Source organism: Lepidochelys kempii, chromosome 1, assembly GCF_965140265.1.
Source record: "Lepidochelys kempii isolate rLepKem1 chromosome 1, rLepKem1.hap2, whole genome shotgun sequence".
Classification (NCBI taxonomy): domain Eukaryota; kingdom Metazoa; phylum Chordata; order Testudines; family Cheloniidae; genus Lepidochelys; species Lepidochelys kempii.
Genome location: NC_133256.1, coordinates 131690310 through 131709729, shown reverse-complemented (window position 1 = coordinate 131709729; position 19420 = coordinate 131690310). Strand labels below are relative to the sequence as shown.

Here is a 19420-nt window from a genome sequence, read left to right as displayed (position 1 = left end):
GTTGATCTGGCACAAAAAGTGGGTGTATGCTAATAAAATTTATGGCTGACACACAGTTGGGAAGTATTGCCAATACAGAGGAGGAACAGAATATCATACAAGAAGATCTGGATTACCTTGTAAACTTGAGTCTTTAAACCATGATTTGAGGACTTCAGTAAAACAGCCAGAGGTTAGGGGTCTATTACAGGAGAGGGTGGGTGAGGTTCTGTGGCTGTAATGTGCAGGAGGTCAGACTAGATGATCATGATGGTCCCTTGTGACCTTGAAATCTATGAGTCTATATACATATAGTTTGAACCTCTACCGTGATGTTTTTATAAAGTTTCCATGCCGCTTGCAGGCATTTCACACTGGTGACAGTTTCATTGGCAAAGAGTGAAGCTAAATGAAGGTTAAATTGAATAGGTGGAACTTTACTGAACCCTGTAAACTGGTCTATCCATGTGGCTGTATTCCTTCCAACCCAGCCCCTCACATTCCCTGTTTTCCTGGTGTCTGCTTAATAACAGTCCCTCCAAGGAACATGGGTCCTCTAATTCCAGTTCCACTGATCATGATATATCTTCCCTATTTTACAAACATTTAAAACAAATAATTGATACCCAGGCCTCCCAGCCCACATCCCTTGAGCCTGCCACATTGCCAAGTTGGAGTCTCATCTTTACCACAGACGCAGCAGGTTACATAGTCTTTGAGATAGTTTGGTCTCCTTAACAGGTGACTACACCAGGAGTGACCTCTGTCTCCCTGTCACCTGTCTCTGACTCTAACAAACTATATAACTGTGGAGTCTCCTCCATCCCTGTGGAGTTGGTCTCCAGATGGTTCTCTGTCTCTCTAGTCTGTGATGATCTCTGTAGGTTCTCTCTTGGTGCTGTGTCTGCTGGTTCATAAGGGCCTCCTGTTCCTTTGGATCACTTGTCCCTCTTACTTCATCACCTTTTTTGACCAGGGTGCACTGCACCCCTCTTGTTCACTCTTTCTGGTGTCTCTCTAATTACTGGATCCTCACAGGAGTGCCTATCTCCAGGGCCGGTAGATCCTTGGTTAACCTGTCATAGTCTAGTGCCTGCTTTCTCTGATTATTAGTCATCTCTTCTCGGTAGTATCTCCATCCTTCTGGCTGCAAGAGGTCTCCCCTTACTAGTAGTAGGGTTTTGGTCCTTTGCCCCAATAGCACCTGCAATGTACTGTTTTGGCACCCCTGTGATGGGGCTTTCATGTGTGCCAAAAATGCTAACAAGGGTCTGAATCAAAAGAAACAGCCTAATGCAATAGACTCTTAGTTGTTTTCACAGCTGATACCACCTTCCTATTACTCTGTGGGTATGCTGGGAAGAAGGAAGTGGGATGGTCAAACTTCCATATGCATGCAATTTCCTTGAATTCTTCCCAGGCAAATTTGGGTCTGTTGTCAGTGAATATGGTGTCTGGAATGCCATACCTCACAAAGTGGGCCTTCTGTTAGCCAATCACTGATTTTCTTCTTGAGTCATACAGGGCATCAACCTCCAAAAAACTGAATGGTAATTAGCTGTAATCAAGCACTGCTTTTCATTTAAAGTAAATAAATCCGCTCCCACCTTTTCCCATATTTGTGTGGGCAGTTAATGGAATAACAGAATGTCTTTTTACTAGTGGTTATCACAAGACTGACAAGTGTCACACCCTTCAATCAAGGAGCAGAGTTTTGTATTCATTTCCAACCAGTAAACCTACTCTTGATCCCTTCTAAGGCAGCTGTCAATGCCAAGGTTTGAGGCATGTATTTTTTGCATGCCATCCTTATATAATGAGGTGGGGACTACATTACTCTGTTCTCAAAACATGATTTCATCCTACACACTCAACTCATCTTTAATTTGAAAATATAATTCTGCCCCTATTGGTACTTGGCTTTTGTTTTCTTGCCACTGTGCGAGGATAACTCTGTTGACTGCCTGTAGTTGGATGTCCCTTTCCATAGCCTCTTTGGATATGTCTACCCTGCAATTAAAAAACGATGGCTGGTGCATGCCCAGCTAACTCAGGCTTGCGGGGCTCAGGCTAAGGGGCTGTTTAATTGCAGTGTAGAAGTTCAGGCTTGGGCTGGAATCCAGGCTTTAGGACCCTGTGAAATGGGAGGGTTCCAGAGCTCAGGCTGCAGCCCAAGCCAGAATGTCTACAGTGCAATTAAACAGCTCCTTAGCCTAAGCCCCGGGAGCCTGAGTCAGGTGGCACGGGCCAGCCAAGGATGTCTAATTGCAGTGTAGACATATCCTTTGATTTCCATCAGCTTTGCTGTTGAAACTGGGAGATAGTGCAGCATGCTAATGCATTCAGTGTCATGATCCCTCAACTCACTGATGGTGAGTATATATGCCCTGCCAACTTGTCAGTTAACACCAGTAATTGTCCTGGATGATATCTGATCTCAACTTGGCAGCACTGGAGAGCATCAACATGGGCTGCAGTCTCTTTGGAGCACTAAGAAGGGGCTTTGCCCTGATTGTCTCTAGGGGTTTGTGGTCTAGGGCACAGATTCTCAAACTTTTTCTTGCTGAGGCCCCCCTTAACATGCTATAAAAATTCCAGCCAAGGCAGTGAGAGGGACTCAGGGCTCCAGGCCTGGGATGTGGAGCCCATGGGCATAGGCAGTTGACTTCTATTTTGGGGGGGCAAGGGCTGGCAGGGCTCAGGCCAGCTCCACACAGCAGGGCTCGGAAAGGGAGCGCCACCTCCACCCCCGACTCACCTCAGCAGGCCACCCAGCTTGTTTGGGTTGCAGTAGGCGCAACCAAAAATATAACTCAAAGCGGGACTCAGCTCAAAAAGTTTGAAACGACTCAGGGTGTAGGCAGAAGGTACCTAGGGAACGCGCGGGTAGAGAGGTAGCTCAGGGTGCAGGCAGGGAGTAACTAGGGGCTGTGTGCGGACAGGGGGGTAGCTCAGGTTGCAGGGAGAAGGATGGCTAGGGGCTGTGCACCAGGAGGGCTCCCCCATGATGGCTGCTCCCCGAGGGCTCTGCTAGCCCCCAAGCCGGGTCCCCACACCTGGGCAGCTCGTACCAGCTGTGCAACCCTGGGCACCAGCAGCAGACAAGGAATACCATGGCTGCCTGCTCCATTGCACCACCAGCCAGAGGAGCAGCTGCCCAGCACTGCCTGGCTCTGGCTTCCCACCTACAACCTGGCCAGAGGGCTGGGCCTGAGAGGGGCTGGGGGAAAAGGAGGAGGTGGGTGGGTAGAGCTGCCCCACTTTGGGTAAGGCACTGCAGTTTGGTGGGACAACACCCTTGGGCCCCCCCAACTCTGCCCATGGATCTTGGGGCATGGTTCCCAGCTTCAGCACAGGGCAGGTCTGGGGCTCTCAGCTTGGAGGGACCGCCGGTTTCATCCCTGTGCCTCTCCTAGCTTGGGATCGGGGGTTGCCAGCTTCAGCCCCACACCATTCCTGGCTTCACACCGGGGGGGGAGGGGGATGCAGAAGTGGGAGGCCGACAGCTTCAGCCCCACACCCACTCCCAGCTTCAGCCCTGCAGGGTGCACTAGGGCTTGGGGCACCAAGTTTCAGCCATGGGGCCCTGAGGCCTCCCTGAAAGGGCTCGCAGACCGCCAGGGGGCCATGGACCGCCAGTTGAGAACCATTGGTCTAGGGGTTTGCACTATTACTGAGTGGCCATAGCTGTACTGATGGAATCACTCCACTCCAAATACCACAGCCAGAAGCTCTTTTTCTATGTGGGTTTACCCCCATTCAGTCTGACAGGGTTCTGCTGTCATAAGACACCGGTCGCTTCTGCAAAAGAGCTATACCCAATCCATTCTCTGATATATCATTCTGGAGTGTCAGTGGCTCCCTTCGCTGGTAGTACTTCAAGACGGGGCATCCATTTTCCTTTGCTTCAGCATGGTAAATGGTTGCTGTGGTGTATGGATTCCACTACTGCAGCCAGGTGTAGACAGAACTTGGACAGAAAATGTATCATTCCTATGAAGCACGGTGCCCAGTTCACATCCACTGGTCTGTCATGTCTCTGACTGGCGTGATCTTGTTGGGATTTGCGTTTAATCCCTCCGTTGCAAACAGATGTCCACTGTATGTCACCTTATGCTGTTTGAGTCACATTTTTTCAGGTTTTATGTTGTCCCTGCATTGCTATAGAAAAGTCTGTAGTTTTCTGTCATGGTCTTGTTCAGCGTCTGTATCATTGCTCCTTTCACCTGCAATGGGGCTATCATCTGCAGTTATTTTCACCCCAAGCAGTCCTTCCAGTGTTTGGGTGAGTCTCCTCTGAAACACCCCTACACAGCATTCCCACTGGTATGTGCAGGCATCTGTAATGACCAAATGGTACTGCAAAGGTTGTCAGTATTTTGGGCACTTCAGACCAAATTCCATGGCTCATGCTGCCTGCTGCTACACTGCAGAGAACTCATAGCTCAGACGCTGCCACTGTGTTTCACTACCAAAGAGTGAAGCTGAATGCAGGTTAAGTTCAACATATGGAACTTTATTAAACCCTGTGGACTGCTCTGTCCAAGATGCTTCCAGGCTAACTCCCTGTGTTCCCTGTTCCATTTGTGCCTTCTCAATAACAGTCCCTCCAGGGAACATGGTGCCTCTGACTCCAGTTCCACTGATCAAGACGCAAGGTATTTCTTTGATGCAGTAACGTTTATTTACAAAGAATATATAAAATCCTGCAAAGAGTCCTGTGGCACCTTATAGACTAACAGGTGTATTGGCGCATAAGCTTTCATGGGCGAATACCTGCTTCGTCGGATGCATATCACATGTATCCAATGAAGTGGGTGTTTACCCACGAAAGCTTATGCGCCAATATACCTGTTAGTCTATAAGGTGCCACAGGACTCTTTGCCACTTTTACAGATCCTACCCCTCTGATCTATAAAATTCTGTTTCCCTGAACACAGGAGGAACCAAACAACAGGACATAGTTTCTTTGCTTACAGCCCCAAACCTCTTTAACTAGCACCAGATTGATAAGGCCTTCTAGGCTTCTCTCAGGGTCACACACGGTGCTAGTCCAGGTTGAGACTCTCCCCCTGTGTGTTGTGGATTGCCAGAAAATGTCAACGAAACAAGCATGATTAGTCTAAAAAAGCCACCCAAAACCACAGGGACAGGGTTAGAGAGCAGCAAGGGGCAGGATTTGTGTTATCATGCAGGTTGTGGAGGTGCAGTTTGCATCATTAGGTCACTAAGCTTGGTGTTTGTGTGGGGGATTGTGTTTTTATGTCATCACATGGGGCACGGAGGTAGGGTTTGTGTCATCATACTGGGGGGTGCGGTTTGTGTCTTTAATCACGTTGTGAGTGGAGATAGGGTTTGCAGCATTATGCTGGCCCTGGGGGAGGGATTTGAGGCAGCACACTGGGCATAAGGACAGCATTTGCATCTTTGTGGCATCATGGTGGGTGGAGGCATGGGGTTTTCATCATCATGCTGGACATTGAGGAGGGGTTTCCATCTTTATGTCATCGTGCTGGGCATGGTGGCAGTGTATGCATCATTACACTGGGTGTGGGGGACGGGGCATGGTCCAAGAAAGAAAGAAAAAAAAATCCCAGAGAAAGCAGAAAAACTCACTGACCATAACTCAGGGGGAGAAACCACACAATCTTTAAAAGAGAAACCCAAAAGTTGCTTCAAGTAAGCTACTCTGGGTCCTGTTTCTCTTACAGACACAGATACACACACCACTAGTCAAACCGTATCCAGCAAACCCCTCCGTCCGGGTCGTTCAGATTTCTGGGCAGCCTTTGTTTTTGGAAGAGAGATGTGCCTGTGTTTTGGGTTTGGAGACTGCTATTACTTCAGTTACCTCTTTACATTGATCCTGAATGAATGGCAGTGGTTGTGCCCAACCCATAACAACAAGATTTAATGCAGCCCATAATAATATTAAAAAGAGAAAAGCCTGATTCTTATTTATGTTAAGGCCTCTTTACACTGCCCAAATGTAAATAAGAGGCCCAATGCAGCCTGTTTAACAAGGGCCTTACTGTAAATGACAGTCAGGCCCAGAAACGTCTACTGTATACAGGGTAGGACAATAGGTAAGACCTCTGCCACAGACAATACGATACAACTTCATTTGGTAAAATTTTAGTAATATGCAAGAAGCGTTTAACTGTGGACCTGTCTGCATGTAAACTTGCACTGAATTAGCTAAATCAGTTTTAAAACACACCTTTAAATAAATGAGTGAAAGTTTGGGTGTAGACAAAGCGTAAGTATAAGAATCCCTGCTACCTTATATCAATGACAGTTAATGAAGCTAGTTATAAAAGTCTTCTAGTTGGCACACAATTCCTGAGAGTTTGTTTAATTTCCTTTTTTCACACATGGCTCTGTGCCTTGTCCCATGCAATCTTCTATCTAGTATGCAATACACCCTCACTCTTCAAAGCAATTCTAAAGACCCACCAGCTAGCCAAGTTTCTGTCATTGAACCTGCAAACTCAACCTTCACTTTGGACAAACACCATCCACAAACCCTAACTTTTGATTTAAAAAATCAATCCAAAGTGAAGCTAATATATGAATATTACTTTAAGCACATTTCATGCTCTTTCACTGTTGTAAACCATTTTCTTGCCACACTATCATTTTGTTTGTCTTCACCATTCACGCCAATGGCATTGTATAAATAACAAATACAAAATTGATGATGATAACAAGCACACCAGGAATTTCTATTCTTAGAAGAGATAGTCTCAAAATGCGTTACAGTGTCAGGGGCTTACTTATGCAACTCCATTAAATGAACACATTAACAGTGAACAGTTGAATGCCTGTTTTTTAAATTCTTTAGTAGGTGAGTGAAGTTTACACACACAGAGAAGATACCAACATTTATCAGTGGTAGAGTGAAACATCTGTTGATATTATTGACAAATCCTTGGGAATATTTGACAATTAATAGAAGTCATGGCTTTATTTTTGTAAGAACTAACCCTCAACTTTATTATATTTGTCTGATTCAAATCCAAAGAGTTTCTGGAAAACGCTTTCTGGAATGTTTTGTGTCTCTTTAGGCTGATAGTTAAGATCTTGGGTTCATAGGGTTTACCCTAATTGATGTCACAGGAGATCTGATACAGAGGGAAAAGAGCCCACTTATAAGCAACATGAGGCCAGATGAGATCCCCATAGGAATAGCAATCCCAATTCTCTGTGCTACTGGGCCAGAGGGCAGGTGGAAAGAAGGAGGAAAGGGGATGCTGCTATTGTTTGCTACCGAATAGAAATTCCAGCTCACTGGGACTAAGACACAGAGACCTGCAATTATATATAAGATCCCTCCAGCTAGAAACAAGCAGATAGCCTGAGTTTTGCGCATTGTTCCCATATAAAAGTGCCATGGTGATAAGAAAGTGAAAAATATTCCTAATCCTCCCAAGAAAGTAGCAATGAGCAGGAGGATCTGGGCAAGAAACATTTCCACAGGGAAAAAGTTTTCATTGAAATTGAATTCGTGACAGCACACTATATCATAATCACTGGAGATTTTTAAGTTTGGGGGAAAGCAGATTTTCCAGATTCCCACATGGGCAATACCAGAGGAGAAGATGGTGGTATTATTCACAAGCCACAGCCTCCACTCTGCATGCCTTGTTGTAATACAGGATAAAATCCAGCCGAGAGAGCCCAAAGAAACGCCAACTAGTTGGAGGGTAATTCTTTTAAATAGAGGAAACATTGCCTCAAGATCTTCATCAGTCCTCATGCAAGCAAATTAGCCAAGAAGATAATCACAGGAGCACTGAAAAGAAACCCAATATATTTATTATAATTATATTATTATTAATTATTATTATTGTTGTACTGTTAATGTTAAAAGAAACCCAATATATAGTTATTAATTATGATTACATTACATTTTCTTATAGTGAGGAAAAATCTCACACTGATGAGTTTTACATACACATGTCCATTACTTTATTCATTTATACCAATGGAGCTGTTCATATATGCAACCCTATGCTTATGCATTTGCAGGATAAGGCATGTATTTGAACTTCATGAACAAAGAATAGAAGTTTCATCTCTTTCCTCAGGATGTTATCCTCATTGCTGCTTGAACTCAGTATTTCATATGACATAATTTATTCTCATTGTGACCCAAGAATATGTTAATGTCAGCTGACAAAGCAGAGAGTCTATGGGAATCTCCTGATTCTGGTATGTATGTTCTAGTTCACCAAAGAATGTCATGTGAGATTTCAAACAACAGCTGGTGTCACCCTGGTCATTGATATCTCTGTGAAATGTGTGTACAAATACTAAGTAAGGAGTTAGTATGTGTGCTGAAATATGTTCTTCAAGTCTGTAAGGTAGTGCTCACCTGCAAAGATGAAAAATAGATTTTCTGCCAGACAAGAAATGTTTACTCCCCTATCTGTTGACATGTATATCGAATATTGTCTCATTTACAACAGGCTATCACCATTCCAAGCTGAATTTTACAAGCTGATGTGTTCTGTTCTTTTGGAAATAGGAGGCCTGGTAATTCTGGGTGCCTTCACTGTAAGAGGGGCTGGACAGTGTAGGGCACGCTCTGAGGATTGGGGGTTTGGTGTGTGCCTATGACTGCCTGTACAGAGAGAGTCAGGTCTGCAGAGGCCTGAAAGGTAGTACTTGTGCTGCCAGAGGCTGGTGGATTCAGGAAGCTGATCTGTAGCATGCACAGACAAGACTGCCTCATGCTAAAGGCAGATGGTGGTGAGGGGCCCTCCCATCCCTGGGTACGCGTTGAGAGCTTCACAGTCATCTTTCATATATGCTATATTCCTACAAGCAGTTGTGAAAAATATATATATTTTTCCTCTCAAAAACTGATTTTCTTCCAATATCCTCCTTTCCACCCTCCAAGAAATCATTTTGGGGCTTAGATCAAGCCTTGAAAGTTTTCAGGAACAAGGAATATATTTTCAGAAAGTTATGAACAAGTGAAACAGGGGCTTCCTAATGTGAGTGAGGTTTCCACCCCAGCTACAGTAACCCCCATAGTATAGGCATTCTCTGATTAAGCAACAATTTTCAGCTGCAAAATTACATTCCATATCAGAAAGTTCCATATGTTCTGTGTTCTGATGTTCTTAATTTTTTTTAAAAAAATAATTGAGTGTCTCAGGCCTGGTCTACACTGGAGAGGGCGGGGATCGTGACGTAGCTGAAGTTGACAAACTTAATTCTACTTACAGTGGTGTTTTCACTGTGGTAAGTTGACGGCTGACGCTCCCCCATCAACTCCGCTTCTGCTTCTCGCTCCGGTGGAGTACCGGAGTCGATGGGAGAGCGCTCGGCGGTCGATTTATTACGTCTAGACTAGATGCGATAAATTGATCCCCGCTGGATCGATCACTGCCCGTCAATCCAGCGGGTAATGTAGACAAGCCCTTAGAAAGGTGCCAGATTGGCAATCCTGTTGACTAAAGTCATGTTTGTTCATAGAAGGTACCAGCAGTTCAGTAATACTCCACACTACCTCATCATTGTACTTTGGTCCTGAGCTTGATGATCCACACAAAGGAATGAGAAATCTCAATATCTATATACTTTTAATGCTTGGCCTCTCTTCTCAGAATGCCAGCAAGGGTCCAATTAATACCAACTGAAATGGTGGGTTTTATAATAGGGACATCAAGGAATAGAACATAAACCACTATTTCAAGATCACCAGACAGCCCATACTGAAGTTTAATTACTGCTGACTTGGGTTGAATCTGAACATGTGTCCGTGAAATGAAAGACACAGTAGCTTATTATCAATCCACTGTGCAATCCTATTTCTTACCTCCTCTGTGTTTTTACAGATTTTAAGCCCTTAATTGAGGTATGTGGCTATGTTCATGGCTGTCTCTGTGACCCTCATCCTGGAAAGTATCTTTGCCCTGACACCATCTGCCATTTAAGGGTTCCATTCTCACAGCTTATGTTCATTGTTAACCGGAACTTTTACTGTGGTGACCCCGAGGTGTGGAAATTGCCTCACCTCCCGCAGGTTTACCCAGGTCAGCTCATCAACTTTTAAAATATGCCTAAAAGCTCTCCTTCTCTGAGCTTTTTCTGTATGATGAGAATTGGCCCTTGTTCTTTTGGTCTTTCCTCATTTTAATGAATGTATGTGGTTTTCACACAATATATTATGTTATAAATATACTGATTTTTATTTGTTGGAGCAGCAGCTCTCTGGGGCTGGGCTGCTTTATAAGTTTTTGATTAGTGATTCACATTTAAATGATAAATTACACAGCAGATTCACAAAAGGGGTATGTTTGGATTTTTGAACTTCAGTAAATATTTCCTAGTGATCAGTATCTAATTGCTATTCCCTAATCTACTTGATGTGTGAAAATAGTTTTAGATCTTTATTTTTAAATCTTTCCACAATCTACCAGTCCGTCTTCTATTTGCACAGTAACATAGTGTATGTCTCAGCAAACACATTTCTTCCTTACATGTTTCTTTACCTGTTCTCTACAGAAAAGTAAATTCCTGTAACAAAACGGTAGCTACTTGTGAACTTCATGATAGCCTCTATGCCACTACCACAAGCACTCATAACTTCCTGTTGTAAGGTTCCACTAGATACTTAACTGAACGCTCCCGTTGAGATGGGAAGCGCCCTCAGTATTTTGCAGGACTGAGCATAAGGCCTACTACTTGAACTAAAGGAGAAAAAATGGTTACCTACCTGTAACTCTTATTCTTTGAGATATGATGCAGCCCTGTATTCTACTTAGGTGTGTGCACACCCAGCACACCAGACCTAGAGTACTTTGACTAGCAGTACCCATATGGGGGCACGTACACCCTGACACCCTACCCTCTCCCCTTGCCATATAAGGGCAGTGTCACCCCAACCCCTTCAGTTCCTTCACATGAATGTCAGAACACATACACCAATGCAGAGGAGATGGAGGGTGGGTCCCCTACATCACATGTCGAAGAACAAACAGTTACAGGCATGGCTGCATCTTCGAGAAGATGGCCGGAAACGGTGAACCACAGCCGCTGGGAGCTGCAGGGGGCCGTGCCTGTGGACAGTCAACATAAACAAAATGTCTCACAGCCCGCCAATGGATTACCCTGATGGGCTGTGTGCCGATGGTTGGCGACCCCTGTTCTAGGCAAAGTTCTCCAGTGCCAATGTACTGGATGTGCCCATACCTAAGTAGAATGTATAGCTGCCTCTGCTCAAAGAAGAAGATCCATTAGCTGTTAGCAGTAAAAGGCCTATAACACATACAGGAGAGTAGTGCTGATTCTAACTACTAGAGGGCAATAATATTTGTAGACACTGGGCAGTTTGTTACAGTACTCACCAAAGAAAGCACTGGGGAAAAGATGGTGTCAAAATTATTTTCAAATCTCACCCAGATTTAGCACACTCTGCAGTATGATCTTTACAGATCCTAGCTCCGGTTCTTCATATAAATTCTAACTTGACAGGAAACCCTTTACCTGTAGGAAGACCATTAATACTAATAATGTGTATTTAATCAACGGTTTCTTAGACAAATATTAACTCTGATAAATTTCCCTTTGTTACCAGTACATGCTAATCCCTTCATAATGTAATAAAAGCTATTTCATCTATGTTATTCAAAAAGACATTAAAGAAAAATCAGTAATTAGCAGCTGTTAATAACACATTGATATTACATCCTAATTGGGAATAAAGACTGGTATATCCTGTTAGATATTCCTATTTATTTATCTATACCTATCTAAATATATACTTGTTTAGTAAGAATTTTTGTGTGGCCCAAACAATTATTTTTCATATAGAATCAATCTGTCAATTTATGTATGTCAATAAATAGAAAGGAAGACAAATTTAATACATAAAACAGTGCCATAAAATGTCAATATCAAAGACACTTGGGGAATTCTCTCCCCTTGTCCTCTCCCAAAGCCTATGCAGTAGATAAGACAGGGATAGGTAGATTGGGGGCATGGCCAAAGCATGCTCATCCCCAGTTGGCAGAGTCTCTTGGGAATTGTTCCCGACTGGCATAAATTAGAGTAGCACTCTGGCTGCTCTACTCTGTATTGGATTAGGATGGAGCCAGGCAGAATATCAGAGAGTCATAATAGCAAGACGGCTCTCTTGGCTGCACTGTGCATAATCTGAGCGCAGAATCTGGCCAATAGTTCTCATCTTGCTATGAGAATTTACATATAGTGTCTTGCATGCTACCATGAGATTATTCAGTTAAATTATTCTTCTTCACAGCCTGTATTTCTTCTACACTAGTGAGAACATCAATAATCCTTTTACTTGTACTATAAATCATTATTACATTTTTTGAACCACTAGGAAAAAAGTCCTACTTTTTTGTATTAAATAAATATAGCACACTGTGAAATTGGCAAAACAAACGATTAAAAAAGTCCACTTTCAAATTAGTCTACTGCTGCAAGTTTTATTATTATTATTATTTACCAGTCTAGTTTTGAAAGTGAATTTTTAAATACATTTGTAAATATAGATCTTCTTTAGAAAGCAGATTTATGAGCAATACTATTTATGGAATGAGCATATCTAAATGAGGTATGTCCTCAGGTAACTCCAGTGTAGCATCTCTGACTTTTCAGTTTCAGTCTTACTTGGTTAGGGAAAGCTTTTTCTTCTGCCACTCTAATTATCTGTCTTGAGTCTTGCATTACACCATCAGTTTAACTTTTTGTGACATGCCCCCTTTAGTAGCCCCCTGGATAATCGCAGCCCAAACAATTGTGCAGCCACCATGTACCATGCAGAGCCACCCTGCTCTCCCAGCTTGTTCAAATCTACTTTAAGTTATATAGGTTTATGTATCACATAAGTAGATGGTAGAAACCAGAATGACTTATTATCTGTCTGTGATATTTCTATGGTCCCTATCTCATTAGTATTTAAGGACTGGTCTTACACCTAAAACTTAGGTCAACCTAGCTACATGGCTCAGGGGGTGTGAAAAATTCACACCTAAGCCCCAGAGTAGACAGTGCTAGGTCAATGGAAGAATTCTTCTGTCAACCTAGATACGACCTCTGGGAAAGGTGGATTTACACAATGATGGAAGAACCCCTTCTGTCGCTGTAGTATGTGTCCACACTACAGCACTGTAGCTATGCTACTGTAGCATTTCTAGCGCAGACATATTCTACGCTCTATGACTCCCATTCATATATTGACCGGCTACTACAGGTTTAAATGTACTTAACACCTATTGCTAGTAAGCAATATGCTAAAATAATAGGGTATTTACAGATTAAAGAAAAGTAGTAACATTTAAAAGTCTAACAGTTCCCACCTGATCAGGGCTCTTCCTGGCAGTATGTGTGGCTGAGCCAGAAGTCATTCCTAAAGAATAAGCATTATGAAGAAGAAATTCCTCTCAGAAATTCCCCACCTGCAGTGTGCTCCTGCCTTTTCAGAACAATGGAAAAGACTCACCCAACCTGTTGGCTTTAAAACTGAAACTAAACATTCTCATCACCATCCCAGAAATATTGTGTTTCCACGGTCACTGTTCCTGATTGGCTGCTTTGATTATTCTATAACACACATAACTCAGAGAGTTCTTAGAACATTGTCACATGATGCAGGACATCTTTCTTCGCAACATCTGCTTACCTGAGCCATCAGAATGTAGGAACCATGGGCTAAGAGAGCCAGAACAATGCTGAAGCATTAGGAAAATTAAAGGGAGGTAGCAGGGAGGGACATCTGTCAGACCACAGGAAACCAAGAAGACTAGAGGACAAAGAACTACTTTTTGTCATTAAAATTGACAAAGAAAAATGTGTTCAATAGAGTTAAACCATCTTCACCACAATATTACAGTCTAGGAATACGAAAATAACATAGTAAGATAAACATCTTCCTTGTGATGGCATCACTGAAATGAACTGAGTTTGATTTTTCTCAGCTCAGGACACAGTAGACAGAGTACTTTATTATGGCACCATAATTTACTGGAGCAGTGCTATGTTCAGGAAGGACCCAAGACCAAGCTAATGAGCAAAGAGGGTGCAGGGCCATGGCCCTGCACTGCTTTTCTCATCAGCCAATACTTTCAAGGGACATGACTTAAGGTTCCAAAGTGAAATATGCAAAAGTCTGAAGTTGGCAAATGAATATGTACCCTTAACTCTGCCCACTTGGGCATGTACATGTACATACACTCTTTAGTTACATGACCACATACTTTTTTTCAAATAAAAATATAATACTTTTCTACAATTTTTGATACACTCATGTAGCATCCCATGTTATAGGACAGAGCAGGAATTCTAGACGGGCTAAAAGTGTATTAGATGGACAAAATTATACAATTGAGCAATCTTTATGGTTTCAATCCTGTACAACTGAGGCCTGTGGAGGGGTTATAATTGATTTATTTGTAAATGCTGGCTGTACATATAGTTGGAATTTTTTGTTTACTTTAAGAATAATAAAGTAGGACAGATGGAGGAGTAGGTAAAAAATTGAAGGAGTTTTTGTCCCAGAGCTTGAAAATCCTGATGGTGAGCCTGTTTGCTTGAGAAGCACTTTTTAAACTACCGGAATAATTAATTATTCTTCTGCCGTATGTCTGTGTCCAAAGAAAACAATATTGCTCGTGTAAAAAAATAATAAATTTTTTAGAAAAAAAGTTATCATATGAAACATCAAAGTCACTAGAACAGGGGTGGGCAAACTTTTTGACCTGAGAGTCACATTGGGTTTCCGAAATCATATGGAGGGCCAGTTAGGGAAGGCTGTGCCTCCCCAAACAGCCAGGTGTGGCACAGCCCCCGCCCCCTATCCAACCCCCCCTGCTTCTCGCTCTCTGATGGCCCCCCCGGGAGGGACTTCTGCCCCATCTAACCCTCCCTGTTCCCTGACGGCCCCCCGGGACCCCTGCCCCATCCACACATGCCCCCCCTCTCGGTCCCCTGACCTCCCCCAGACCCCCCATCCCTAACTGCCCCCCACCACCCCATCCAACCCCTCTCATTCCTGACTGCCCCCGGAACCCCCACCCCTAACTGCCCCCCACTGCCCCATCCAACCCCTCTCCTTCCTGACTGCCCCCCTGGGGACCCCTGCCCCATGCAACCACCCCTTCTCCCTGTCCCCTGACTGCCCCCCCAGAACCCACACCCCTAACTGCCCCCTGCTGCCCCATCCAACCCCTCCTCTCATTCGTGACTGCCCCCCGGGACCCCTGCTCCCATTCAACCCCCCTATTTCCCACCCTCTGACCATCCCGACCCCTATCCACACCCCTGGCCCCTGACCACCCGCTGAACTCCCCTGCCCTCTATCCAAACCCCCCCCCACCCCCCCGCATTCTCCGCCCCCTTACATACTGCCTAGAGCACCAGAGGCTGGCAGTGTGGCTGCACCAGGACAGGCAGCCGCGCCGTCTGGCTGGAGCCAGCCACGCACTGCGGAGCGCAGAGCACCGGGTCAGGCCGGACTCTGCAGCCCCGCCACCCAGAGCATTGCACCGGCAGCGCAGTGAGCTGAGGCTGCAGGGGAGAGTGAACAGCAGGAGAGGGGCCAGGGGCTAGCCTCCCGGGCCAGGAGCTCAGGGACCAGGCAGGAGGGTCCCGCGGGCTGTAGTTTGCACACCTCTGCACTAGAGTCTACTGTGCATTATATTATATTATTAGTATCTTTTCTATGTACATTAAATTCAGTACCTTGCTCACGCACATTTTGCAAGGGCAATGAGGGGATGATGGGTGTGTGCCCCTGCCCTCTCCTCCGGTCAGCTCCCTCCATCCCCGCGACTTCACAGTTTTTCCCCATGTGCACCGTGCTCTGCAAGGCCTAGAGAATGCAAGGGGGATAGTGCCTTGGAGGCACTTCTTTGATCTCAGCAGCACCTGGTGGGAGCACAGCACTGTTGAAAATCAAACTCTTTATTTACATACCTAAATATGGATTTAGAAGACTGAGTTCAGGCTCCTAGTTTTGAAAGAGCTTTGCCCCCGTCTTTATAGTATGTGGAAGGTATGGATGGGGTCATATTGGCCATACTTTGAATGGGATTTGGCAGAGGATTGCCATCTGGTGATGGAGTTGGCGTGGGTAGACATATCAAATATTATTCAGCCACATATTACTGTGTGGCATTAATATTCCTATTATTCAGCAAATGTAATAATGTTTAGCTCTTCCTTTCTCTAACATTTACATCTATCAGTAGTTTGTTGTTTACCTTTGACTCCCTCTTCTGGCTCTTCAGTAGCATAACACAAAACTGGTAGATCCTACATCAGCAGTGCATTTTGTGTGTTCATTCTTAATTTCTTGGTGTCAGTGGATATTTGTAAAAACTTAAATTTTAAGTATGACCTCTCTTATTTTGCCTAGCTTCACAACCCCAGAAGTCTCCCTGACTCACCTTATGGATGACCTCCTTTATTTCAGATTCTGCCAGTCCTGAACTGAAATGATCTTTCTTAGTGAGACAAGGTGGGTAGGGTAATATCTTTTAGTAGACCAACTTCTAATGGTGAGAGAGAGAAATTTCTGAGCTTACACAGAGCTCTTCTTCAGTTCTGTGTAAGGTCGAAAGCTTGTCTCTCTCAAAGATGTTACATCCCCCAGCTTGTGTCTCTAATATCCTAGGACCAATATAGCTACAGCAACACTGCATACAACAATGGATGCTCTTTCTTTGCTTTCTCTCTCCTAGCAGACTTTAGCTATTCTGTTAGGAAATGTAATATATATTTGTTTGTGTTCAGTATTCCATTTCTAGACACTAGTCAGTTTTATCATGCATTTGTGATCTCTCCAGTACCCTGCTGTAATTGTTCTGAAAACTTTGATGTTCATTCTCAGTTTTGTGAATTTCACACACAAACACATGAAAAAAAGCCACTTACTCCCTGCATAGAGAACTATATGGTGGGGTTTTAACCGAAGATTGCAGAGAGGATGAGGAATAGGGCCAGGAGCTCCACAGCAGCAGCATTTCTGAAGGGATTACGATGACCCACCAGAATCCTTCCAGTGGCTCTGAGGAAGCGCATACTGGAGTAGGAGAATTTCCCTCTTCTAAAGGAAGCATGCACTGCATCCTGATGTCAGTTCAATGACTGATGTTGGTATCTTTCTCAGCTTTCCTGCTACAGAGCTGGACTGCAGGTCCTTGTGCTCAAGGGGGGCAGAGTTTGGGATTGTGGCTGAACCCTGAGCTTGAGTGCAAAGAAAGTAAGTAAGGGTATGTATCTAGGTATCTACAATAAGCTCCTCTCATTATTTTGTAAGGTTCCTTGCACTCTCTTACCTAGTCCCTTTTCACATCCATGCAGGGCCATCACAACCTAGCCCACTGTGTTGCAGAGTGAGTCTTATACAGTTTGAATGACATATAAGCGCAGACAGAGTTTAAGCATGGATCTGCTGCCAAAAGGAAAGATGATAAAAGTCTCTTCTAGGACACACACAGCCTGGCAGATGGAAATAAACATGTAAGGACTTAGCCCTCTTAGAAGCTTTGGCCTCACAGGTTGTGAGACAATGCCAGGTTAATTACAAGAGAAAAGTCACAGGAACTGATCCTTATTAAAGAAAGATACACGCCTATTTTTCATTTTTAAAATTTTAATAAAAGAATACAGTTGATACAAAAGGTAACAGATGATAGTAATCAGCAGTTATAAAGTGAAACAACTATTTGCCTCAGTGATAAACCTTTCCAAATGTTTGCCAGTTAATAGGAATAATCATTTTATATTCAAAGACACAATATTATGAAATGCTAAACTCCTCCAGAGACACCTCCATTAATTTCAAGGGAGCTGAGGGCATACAGCACCTCAGAGGACTACACCCCTTTATGTGTTTTATTAGTATTCAATGAGTTCAAGTTAGTACATGGTTAATATAATTGTAAGTGGCAGTAGGATCCAAGAGCTCACCAAGGACACAAAAGGCTAAATTCTGCTCCCAGTTACACAGGAGCTTTACCTGTGTAAGTGGAAACAGAACTTGGCCCACCCCAAAGGATAAAATCCTGCTGTCAGATTTGCACTTATCTGCAGTGCAGATCTCTCTTGGGAGTTATTCACCATATGGGGCCCCAACAGACATCAATGAGAGCTTTTGGGGGGAGGCTTGAACAGGTTTGGACCTAGGTTTTTGTATGATGTAACTTATGGGTCTCCAACCAAGTCCCTGTCAAGTGGGTGGGGCCCCTCACGTCTGATACCTGTTTTTCTGATACTCAACCTTTCCTTGCCTCTGTAAGAATTGAAATTGGAGGAAGCTAATCAAACTAAAAAGAAGGCAGCTCTTCACCAATTATTAAAATACTAGGGTCAGGCGTTACACATTTGGATGGTCGGTATGGAAAAGGTCCAACAGGGATTTGAAAGGAGGTTGTCAGTTCTTCTCCAGGTACCTGATTCTTCATTAGTGTGGGGCCTCTATGTGAACGGGCCCCTGAGCAGCTGTCCATGCCAAAAGGTCTCTGTGGGCCCCACAGGTCAATTTCCAAGGAAGATCCACAGTGTGGATAAGTTTGGTTTGATCTGGCAGAAGGATGTCTGGACTGGCATGTTTGCCTCTGGCTTTGTGCTACCCGATCTATTTTTTTCTTTTTAGGATGCACCTTACAGATTAGTTTTAGAGACCTGTCACAGAGCAGTAAGAACCCACTCAACAGCAGCAGGAAGACAGATATAAGCCCCACAGGAATAGCAGCTCCAACTTTCTGAGACTTTGGAGTGGAAGGCAAGTGGTAAGAAGGAGGGAAGGCAATACTATGATTTTTCATTATGGAATGTAAATTCCAGCTTACTGGAATTAAGATAAAAACACTTGACGTGATGTTCAAGAGCCCCGCAGTTAGAACAAAGACTAAGATGTATTGTTTCTTAAGCTCTTTCTTATAAACATTCCACAAAGTAAAGAGGGTGGAACCTATAGCTACTGCTTCCATGATAATCGCTAACATCAGAAGATCTTGGGCAACAAAAATTTCTGAGGGGATGAAGGTGTTCTGAGGAGTGAATCTTTGACAGAGCATTAAGGAAGAGCCATTGGCAAGTTCAGGGTTAAGAGTAAAGCAGACCTCCCAGATTCCGATCCAGATGGTGCCAGAGGAGATGATGGTGGTGTTGTCCACATGCCACACTCTCCATTGTATAAATCCTATTGAAATAACACACAGAATCCAGCCGAAAATGCTCAAAACAAAGCCAAATAGTTGAATGTGAGAAGTGATGACCAGGGATTTCACAACCTGGAGATTTTCAACTTCTGTCACAGCTCTGTCAGGTGCACTATCAGCCATGCAGACAATTTCAGGTTCTCTGAAAAACACCAACATATACACAAGCATACATGGATTGGAGTGCATGTAGTACATACTCAGCCATCCGTCTAGATTTATTTACCATTATCATCACT

The 19420-nt window shown here is 43.9% G+C and overlaps 1 protein-coding gene across 1 annotated transcript; it reads right to left on the bottom strand.

Moving 5' to 3' along the window:
* Positions 1-7054: 7054 nt before the first annotated feature.
* LOC140905164 (claudin-34-like) lies at positions 7055-7738 on the bottom strand. The gene has a single exon (XM_073327919.1). The coding sequence runs from the start codon at positions 7736-7738 to the stop codon at positions 7055-7057; it is 684 nt and encodes a 227-aa protein (XP_073184020.1).
* Positions 7739-19420: the final 11682 nt, after the last annotated feature.

Bases quoted from the DNA above. Each gene is read 5' to 3' on its own strand.
- LOC140905164 (XM_073327919.1), bottom strand. From the start codon at position 7,738: ATGAGGACTGATGAAGATCTTGAGGCAATGTTTCCTCTATTTAAAAGA.